At 52.6% G+C, this 10065-nt stretch overlaps 1 protein-coding gene across 1 annotated transcript; it reads right to left on the reverse strand.

The window, feature by feature from the left end:
• Positions 1-677: 677 nt before the first annotated feature.
• ARL5C (ADP ribosylation factor like GTPase 5C) lies at positions 678-6912 on the reverse strand. The gene is given in 7 exon segments (XM_060134549.1): positions 678-1462; positions 3431-3465; positions 3467-3589; positions 4109-4192; positions 4901-5048; positions 6188-6248; positions 6867-6912. Coding segments are annotated over 7 exon segments (546 nt in total). The 3' UTR covers positions 678-1413.
• Between the last annotated feature and the right edge of the window lie 3153 nt (positions 6913-10065).

Consider the following 10065-nt stretch of genomic DNA (forward strand, 5'->3'; position numbering starts at 1 on the left):
CGTGGAATACAGGGATGATATTACCTTTGAACTATTGTGTTTCTCTTTGAAAATAATCTAGTGAAAGGAAAATAGAATCTGAACGGCGATGTTTAGAATTCCTGAGTTCTTTCTCCACAATCACGCCTTATGTAAACCACAAGGTTAAAAAAATCCTGAGCCCTCTATATCTGTGTCCAGCCTCTCACAGAGATGTCACTACCTGACTTGGGAAGGGAAGAGACCCCACTGATCTCAGGACCATCCCAGGTCTTCTGGGGTAATAGCACTGCTCCCTGTACACAGATGGGTAGCCTGGGTTTCCATCCTGTTTCCAGCTCTGCTTTGATAGGACCCCTAGGCTTTTCCAACCCCGAAGGGCCCCTCCTCCCCTCCTCCATGAGTTAGCATCAAACCACTCTTTCCCCTAGGCCCAGGCAGAGCCCAGAGCTCTAAGTCCTGGCAAGTGCGGCATCAGTCACCTGGCAGAGGGCTGCACAGCCCAGGACCAAAGAGCCAGTCCCCTAGCCAGACAGACCCTTGAGGCAGCCCCCCTCCACTTCCAAGGTGGATTTCCCCTGCCTGAGAGCTTTGTATGAAAGCCAAAAGCCAGTCTGAGGCACAAGCAGAAGAAGAAATAAGAGGTGAGCAGTTTTCAATGACATTTATTACACCTTCATAAAATTCCTACTACAGTGTGAAAAAAATCACTACAAAAAGACAAGAAAAGCAAATGCTCTAGGAATCTGAGATATTTGGGAGGAGTAGGATTCACACTGGAAGGACACTGGGAGTGAAGGTGTGGCTTAAAGCTCAAAAGCTGTGGTCGGAGGGAAGGGGAGGGTGAGGGAGGAGTAGAAGTCCCTGCAGTGTGAGGGACTGTCCCTGGCCAGAAGGTCCTGTCCTCTGCCCTCTCCCCTCCCAGCCTTTGGTTCTGCCCTCCTTCCCCTGAGCCGACCCCTTCACCTTTCTGGAATCTCCTCGGATCAAAGGGTAGGGGACAAAGATGGCTAAGGGGCCAGAAAGCTGGAGTAGGGGGTGAGGGGCTTAGGGTTAGGGTTCTAGGAAATAAAGAAAAATTCCAGGGTTTCTTACTCTGTCCTCCGTTTTTCCTACAGAGAGGTTGAGGGCTGAGGGGAGGGGGCTCCACTTCCGAATCCCCCAGCACATCCAACAGCTTCCCTGGTGTCTCCAAGAAGGATACCTGCTCCCATGGAGTGAAGGGCAGCTTTTACTGTTGTCCTGTCTGCAGCAGTTCAGCGTGCTCAGTCTAGCTCCTCAGTGCGGCTTGGGTGGATAGTGGCAATCTCACTGCCCATAGCTGTCCCTGGTCCCATCGGAGAATCGCAGAAAAATAACAAATAGTCACTTGGGTTTTCCACCCACATCGTCCATGCAAAACCCTCAAAGATTCTGGTTGGCCTCAGGCTGACGTCAGTTGACAGTGGCCCAGGACTGCATGCACTGAAGCCCGGCAGGCAGCCTGCAGGGACAGAGGAACAGGGCAAGGGTCGACATATCCCATGAGGATGATGGCCTTCCCAGCCCCCAGCCCCTGCTGACTGATGGAACGACCAAATTTGTGTGCAGTTAACAAATACAAACGGACTGTGTACCTACCACGTATCAGGTACTGTGCTAGGGGTTACTGGTGAAAAAACAGACGTGCCCTCTAGGGCTTACAGTCTAGCAGAGGAGATAGATATTAAACAAATGATCAAACAATTCTGTAACTACGTGCTGTGATAAAGGTTAGAAAGGAGATGTACAGAGGCCTCCGGATGTCTGGGAGTCAGGGAGGGCTTCTTTGAGGAAGAGGCCTGGAGACCCACCTTAGCAATGTCTTTGCGCAAGGCTCCAGTGCCCCCTTCCCACCCGCTCCATCACTGGGTCAGTACCAGGGTGGCCTCAAAGGCCTGGGAAGAAGCTCCATAAGCAAGTTCTTCCATTATACTGTGAGCAACCCCAGAGAAGGAGTAGAGTCTTGGTCATGTCTGTATCACTTGGCACAGTGCCTGGCACATGGGGGTTACTTAGGAAATGCCGATTGAATTGAACCAACTGTGGTTTGGGGGAGGGGGTCCTCCTGACCCAGGAGTTGGCAAGGACACTGCCAGAAATGTGTGGTTCCTTGGGCTGGCCTGCCTAAAGTCTCCCCTTCTTCAACTGGGCATCCATGCCCCCAGCCTGCTGTGACTCCACTTGAGAGGGAAGAGGAAGGGGAATTCTCCAGGCCTGATTCGAGGTCCTTTCTGTAGGACCATGACCTAGCTCTCACACATCCTTCAGGTGTTTAAGCAGCTACCTTCTCAGCAGCCCCTCCCTGGACACCTTATCTAAAACTGCAACATTCCCCACAACAGACATCCAACTTCCCTTTCCTATGGGTTTTTCCCCTTTACACTTATCACTTTTTAACTTACTGTATATTTTTCTTATCTTTATTGTTTATTGTCTGTTTCCCAACCCCCCACCCCACCCCCACTGGAAAATAAGCTCCACAAGGGCAGGGATTTTTGTCTGTTTTGTTCACTGCTGTTTCTCAGGTGCCTAGAACAGTGCTTGGCACAAAGTACAGTCACTTCTCCATATCCATAGGGGATTGGTTCCAGGATCCTCGCAGACACCCAAATTCTCAGAGACTCAAGTCCCTTATATAAAGTGGCATATATTTGCATATAACCTAGGCATATCCTCCTATATACTATAAATCAACTCTAGATTACTTATAATACCTAATATAATGTAAATGCTATGTAAATAGTCGTAAATACAATATAAATGCTACGTAAATCATTGCTGGAACACAGCAAATTCAAATTTTGCTTTTTGGAATTTTCTGGCATTTTCTTTTTCGAATATTTTCAATCTGCAGTTGGTTGAATCTGAGGATGTGGAACCCATGGATATGGAGGATGGACTATAGGTGCCCAATGAATGTTAAATTCTCTATAGGAACTCTGGGAGGGAACAGGTATAATCACCCTCCTCTTTACAGACAAGGAAACTCAAGGCCAAAAGGACTCAGAGATTCCTGCCTGGAAGGCTTGTCCCCCAGGTCTTCCCATGGCTGTCTCTTCATTCAGGTCTCAGCTCAGAAGTCACCTCCTAGTAGAGATGGTCCCTGACGACCAGAGCTAAAGCAAACCCATCCCTGTTATTCAATTTCACTTTCTTCAAGCACTTCTCAGTACCTAACATGTTTGTGTTCAGGTGGAGTGTCACCTCTCTCCCCACTAGAACAAACCCCTAGAGAGCAGGGACCCTGTCCTGTCTTGCTCACTGCTTACCCACAGCATCTTAACCATGGTAGATGCTCAGCTGTCTTGACCCAGGAGCTAACTGTGAGCCAGATTCTGACAAGAGAGAGACAGGAGAAGGTTCTGATGGTCAGTCGTCAGCACCACTGGTTAGGCCAAGCCCTGGAGGTCCAGGTGGGACAGCCATTAACCTTTCCCCGGTGAGGGCACAGCAGCCCTGTGTGTGCCGTGTGCCACGGGTGGTCTTTCATGGCACTAAGGGTGAGGAATTGGGAGATCTCCACGGTGGTCATGGAGTCCTTCACGTCCTGCTTATTGGCAAAGATCAGGACGGAAGCATCTCACAGAGCCTGTGGACAGAGGAACCCAGCCCCAGTCAGCCTGCCAGGATCCAGCCCCCCTTCCCGTGGCCCCACGAGTCCTCCCTACCTCCCCTGCTTTCCCAGGTGGGGTGGGGATGGAGGTCCTGCCCAACACTAACAACCACATCCAGTGACACCGACAGCTCCTGGAATGCCTCTCAGCCAGCTCAGAGTATCCTTACAATGATCTCGGGAGGTAGGAATTTGATGATCCTCTCCGTTTATACTTGGGGAAATTGAGGATTAGAGAGGTGAAGTAACTTGTCTGGGGTCCCACAATGCGTGAGAAGTGGGGTCAGAACCTGAACTTGCAACTCTGGCTTCTGTGATCAGTTGTGCTGAGGGTGTTATTGCCCTTCATCTGGAATAATCTCGCCCCGCCCAAGCTGCTGGGATGGAGGTTCTCAGAGACTGGGGCATTAGGAATAACGCTCAGAGAGGCTAAGTGAGTAGACTGAGGTCACAGAGCTAGTACACCGGGTCCTCTCCCAACTGCAGGAGTCTTACCTCATGGGCCAGCATCTTACACAGCTCCTACAGAGTGGTCAGCAGTCGATCCCGGGCCGTGCTGTCAATCACAAGGATGATGAACTGACCAGCAAAGGCGAGTTGTGAGTGATGGGCTTTCCCTTCAATGAACGTGTCTCCTTGCTCACTGCACTCTGCCCTGATGTGAGTCCCACAGAAAACAAACTGTGCATTCTCAAGACCTCACTGCCCTAGTCCCATTTGAATTCCCTTTTCTATCCAGACCCAGGGTGGACTGAGCACAGCTTCTGATTGTGTGCCAGAGGTTATGCCAAGCACTGGGCCTTCATGACTCCATTTAGGCCTCATCACAACCCCGTGGAACTGGAACTGTTACTATGCCCATTTACAAACTACGAGACTGAGGGTCAGGGAGGTGATGTATCTTGCCCTTGGCCACACAGCCTATGAGTAGCAGTACTGGAGCTTGAAATCAGCTCTCACTCCAGGAATGAAACCACTGGATTCTGCTGCTGCCGGAATGAGAAAGTAAGGCCCCCAGGGACAAAGGGCCTGCCCCATCCAAGGCATCAAACAGACAGCTGCCAGCAAGCAGACAGCTGCCAGGAAGTATTCGAGAATTTTAACGGGCTTTGCGCTGCGTTAAGTATTTGACATATCTGAATTAGCTCTTGTTTTATTATTTAATTTTCACAACCCAGGGAGGTCATTATTATGGTCTCCATCTCACAATGGGACAACCAAGGCTCAGAGAGGTTGAGTGACTGGCTAATATCACACAGCTCCTCCAAGCCCAGGCACCCTCCTCACCTCAGCACTGGAGGAGTATGTGTTCCAAGCGGAGCGCAGAGCCTCCTCTCCTCCTATGTCCCCCATGAAGAAGTGGGTCTTTTGCAAAACAATCTTCTCCACGTTGCTACGGATGGTGGGACATGTAGGGACCACCTCATTCTTCAGGCTGGGGAGGCAGGAGAGGGTACCAGGTGCTCAGCCCAGTCCTCTCCCAGCTCTGGTCCCCCACCTGAAGTCAGGCTGAATCTAACTTAGAACAATTCAGCCCAGGTTGACGGAGCCTCTGCTGGGCATGAGGGAATGCAGACAGGAGTGAGACCAAGTCCTGCCTGGCTTGGACCCCAGAGAGTGGAGATTTATTACAGCAGTCTCCCCAAACTTTAATATGCAGCTGAATCACCTGGGAGTCTTGCTAAAGTGCACATTGTGATCCAGTGGGTCTGGGCTACGGCCCAGCATTTTGCATTTCTAACAAGCTTCCAGATGATGCCAACACTGCCGGTCTGTGGACCACACTTGGAGCAGCCAGGGATCGGAAAAAGGAGACAGACATAAGTGAGGGCCATCAGAAAGGGGCTTTGTTTAAAGTGACTTAGAAAACACACACGTTTTTATACGTAGGGAATGCCTCTGGAAAATCTGGGAAGTGAAACTGGGAGTTACGGATGAGAGGGAAACTTACTTTTCACTATATATGCTTGTATTGTTTGAATTTCTCTTTTCTTCTAATTAAACTATATATATATATTACTTTTTCAGGGGAAAATTTTCCTAAGCAAATAGGTTCCAAACAGGAGAGATGCCATCCAGAGTAAATATCGGGAAAAGCTCCGATGGATAATTACTCAGCACGTGTGCCAGACTCTGCTAGACCAGGAGCTACAGAGACCAGGCAGACCCAAAGCTGGCCCTACCTTCTGGGTTTGAAGAAGGGGGAGAAAATGAAGACACCAGACTGGGGTGCAGGAGTTAGAAGGAGAGACCTGACGCTAGGGGGAGCGAAGAGCATGGAGACCATCGGGCAGGTTCGGACAGCTTCAAGCCCGCAACCGGGTTTGGCAGGGGTAGGGGGTAGACGGAGGGAAGCAGTGGGGTTGCTCATACGGAGCAGGATTCAAAGGCCTGGCCGAGAAGTCATTGAACTGAGCGGCCACTTTACCAGGAAGGTCACACCAGGTTCCGCCAGTCAATCCTCCTGGCTACAGGGGAACCCGAGGACGCTGGGAAGGGCTCCGGTGATTGGTCTAAATGCTTGTCAGTCTGGTGGGAAGGCCCAGCCCCGCCCCCCATCCGAGAGTCGCTTACAACTGGTAGGGAATGGAGGTCTCTCCTGCATTGTCCAGTCCCACGATGATAACCCTGTGTTCTGGACGCATCCGGGGGAAGGGCAGGGTCAGGGCCAAACCCGATGACCAAGGGATTGTGTGCTCCACCAGGCCTCCCAGGAAGGAGACAAGTGTTCCCAGCAGGCTGGGGGGCCTGTCCCCACCTTACTACTTCTGCTCCCCCGCCCCCTTCCCCCACAAAAAACAACAGGACAGGTTTCTTTCCCACCGGGCCGAGACACCTGCGCCACTCCTGAACAGTGGAAATGGGAGCGGAGCCCCACATTCCCTGCTCCACATTTCCAGAAAAGCGATTGTGCCAAAGGTCGGGGGCGCTCAGGGCTTGCCAAGAGAAGGGGTCTGAGGAAAGAGCCGAGCGAGCGTGCAGTCACAATCGCAGGAAACCGGCGACAGCGTTGAGCCGGAGGAAGGAGTCTCGCCCAACCTGCGCCCCTGGGCGCACCGAAGCGCGCGACCACCGAGGAGTGGGCGGGGAGGGGGCAGGGGAGACTGCGGAGCAGGCGGGGAGGCCCCACTCAGGACCCTCCGAGCCCGAGGTCACCCATCACATGCGCCCAGACGACCCCAGATCGGGGGGATAGGGGGACAGGTGGGAGCCGGATCAAAGCGGTCGCTCGGATGCCCTGTGCTCCCCTTACCCTGTTTCCCGCAGATGCTCATCAACTTGCCGATCAGTTGTCCCATGGCACGTCCCGGGTCAGACAGGGATAGGACTCGGGGGCCTTCGGGTGCCCGGGTCGAGTCCCGGGGCTTGGAGCCCCGCCACCTCCCCCACACCTCCGGAGGGCCGGGCAAGCTTTACCTACGGGGTTGCGGACGCCCCATGAGTCCGTCCCCTAAGGGGCTTGGGAATCCCCTGGGACGCTGGCCCCTCGAGGGCGCTATGAACCTCACAGTGACAATGAGCTACGTGTCCAGAGCCCTGGAGGTGTAAGGAAAATGGGGTCCAGACTTCACATCCTCCCCCTCGCCCTGAGAAAAGCCCAGAGTTCTCTGGATGGACTACTCCCCACTGCAAATCAAAGAGACCTAGCGCAGGGGCCCACATCGGATGCCAGCTCTCCCTTCTCCGAGTGCCATGTCTGAGGCACTAGACAAACAAAACCCTAGGCCACCCGCCTTCTGTACTTACTAGCTGTGTGAAGCAGACAGAGCCCACCCATCCTCTCTGAGCTGGGAGAACATTCCAACCCTCTACAGGCCTCTAGTTGTTTCACCGGTGTGGGTCCTGTAGGCCTACTCAGAGTGAGTTCCCTTGGGGAAGGGCAAGGTGTCCCCTCCTTTTGCAGGCCCCTTGGTGATGAGCATCTTCTAGGAGTAGAGCAGTGCTGCTTCCATGCTTCACTGACAAAACTACTGCTCCAGCACAGCTTTCTGATTCCCAAGGGTGGGCATCTGAAGACAGTGACGGAGTAAAAAGAGAGATCTCTCAGCCGGAGACCCTGCAAAGGGGGCCAGGATACTAAGACCCAGCCAGGCAGAGCCTGGGCCAAGAGAGAGCCAGGCTGGAAGAGGGAGAGGAAGGGGGAGCTGCTTGTGGCTGTTTGTGAATTTCCTTCTTCGCTTAAACTGGGAAAAACCAGAAGACAAAAGGAGACATGGGGAAAAGGCAAACCGAACTCAGGCTGAGGGGGTGGTTAAGAGAGACCAGTCACCACACAGGAGACTCGACTCCTAGCCCACTGCCACTGCCCTCTTACATCCCATGAGTGCAGAGACAGGCATGAGGCCCCCTTCCCCAAGGGAACAACGCTTTAACTGGTCTCCCTGCCTCCCCTTTACTCAGCATCCTCCGCACATCCCTACTAACCTTCCTAAAGCACAGCTCAGAGTCTGCTACGCCACAGCTCATAAACCTTCGATGGCTCCCACTGGAGTCAGATCAGTCTCCTCACCTGACATTGAAGAGCCACCATGAACAACCCCCACCTGCATCTGCAGGTTACCCCCCCCATGCTCTGCACCCATGGTCCTTGCCCACACAGGCCCAACTATGATTTTGCTTCTCTATTTCCTCCACCTGAATGTCCTTCACCACCTCAGAAAGGTGGGTTCCTCTGTCCCTTTAGGTGCCTGCCATAAAAGCCACCTACTTCCCAAGCCCTGGCCTGGTTCTCCAACTAAATGGGACTTCTTTCTACCCTGAGATGATAACTGGCATGTCTGCTTTCTCCAGCCAACTGTGAGTCCTAGGGAATTCCCTGGCAGTCCGGCGGTTAGGGATCCGCACTCTCACTGCCAAGGGCCTGGGTTCGATCCCTGGTCGGGGAACTAAAATCCCATGAGGTGTGGCCAAAAAAACCCAAAAACACCAAAAACTGTGAGTCTTAGAGGGCGGGGTCATGTCATGCTCATCTGTGTACCCCACCCCCACTCCCTGCCCGAGCCAGCGCCTGGCATACAGTGAGGATGTGTTGTTATTGGATTGAAGGGCCGTAAGTTAAGTTACAGCCTGAGAAATGGTCTTTGGAGTATTAAAAAAAGGAGTATGAGCACAAGTTGAAGAGGATTGAGGAAGGCTGGGAAGTTTGTGGAGAGAAGAGGGAACAGCTCACAAAATACAGAAATTTCATCCCACCCATGGTGGTGCCCAGAGTTACAAGGAAGGAGAACTGACTACCAGAGCCCATCTGGGCTGATTCCATTTCAGCCCTCGTTAAAAAGGAGCTGGGGCTGCATCTGGGTGGAGTAGGATAGGGGCGCAGAGGGTGCTAGGGGAAGCAGCAATGTTTAAAGCATTTTTACCATCTGTTTCCTGGAGGGGAGGCGGGAAGGAACCTCTTAGTGCACCCTGACCCCACCATCAATAGCAGAATTGAAAGTGACATTCTGCTCGCTGGAGCACATTCAGTAAACAGACAAGAGCTGCCTCTGCTGTGAGGCCCAGAGCCTGGATCCTAGGGGGTACTCATTCATTTACTCATTCATTTGACAAACGTGAGTCAGGAATTAGGAACATGCCAAGCAGACAAAACAGACCGTGTCCGGGAGCTTGCCATCTAGTTCGGGAGACAAATACACGCACCAAAAACCAAAAAACAACCCTGAGAGATGGTAGGCTGGAAGGCCTGATTTAGAAGGGAGCTGAGGCACACGTCTCTGAGGATGTGATTACCAGGGCTAAGACAAGATTTTTGTCAAGGGTACTGGGCTGGAAACCACACTCCTTTCCACCCTGCTCCCAGGCCCTGGTGGCCTCACCTCAGCTCACTTTTACAATGGTGGAAAGCTTCAGTCTCTCCGACCTCAGCTCACTCTAGTGTAGAACCTACTCAAAAGACAGAAGCAGCTGGTCAGGGAGGGAGATAGGAGGGGTCCCCAGCATCTCCGTTCCTGAGTCCCTGAGGTGGCTGCGGTCATAGCACCAGCCTCTCTGGGCATAGTCCCAGCCGACTTCACGGTTGTGGAAATCCTCACCAGTTGACAACCACCAACGTGCTTATTGTGTGCCGGTTGAGGGCTTATGGTTACCAGGAGACAAGAGTCTCTCTCTTCTGGGACTTCCCTGGTGGTCCAGCGGCCAAGACTCTGCGCTCCCAATGCAGGGGGCCCGGGTTCGATCCCCGGTCAGGGAACTAGATCCCACATGCCACCACTGGAGATCCCACATGCCACAGCTAAGACCCAGCGCAGCCAAATAAATAAGTAAATAAATAAATATTAAAAAAAAAAGTCTCTCCTCATCTCTCAATATCTCTAAGCCACCTAGAAATGCCTCTGCTGGCAAGTTCTGGGCAAATGTAATTTCAGGCAGAAGGCACGTGGAGAGAAGACAGAAACATACTCAGACACCTGCCTCCTCTTCCCCTGCACCCCTTCCCTTGCAGAAGCTAGGGC

The sequence above is a fragment of the Lagenorhynchus albirostris genome, chromosome 20 (genome assembly GCF_949774975.1).
Source record: "Lagenorhynchus albirostris chromosome 20, mLagAlb1.1, whole genome shotgun sequence".
Taxonomy (NCBI): domain Eukaryota; kingdom Metazoa; phylum Chordata; class Mammalia; order Artiodactyla; family Delphinidae; genus Lagenorhynchus; species Lagenorhynchus albirostris.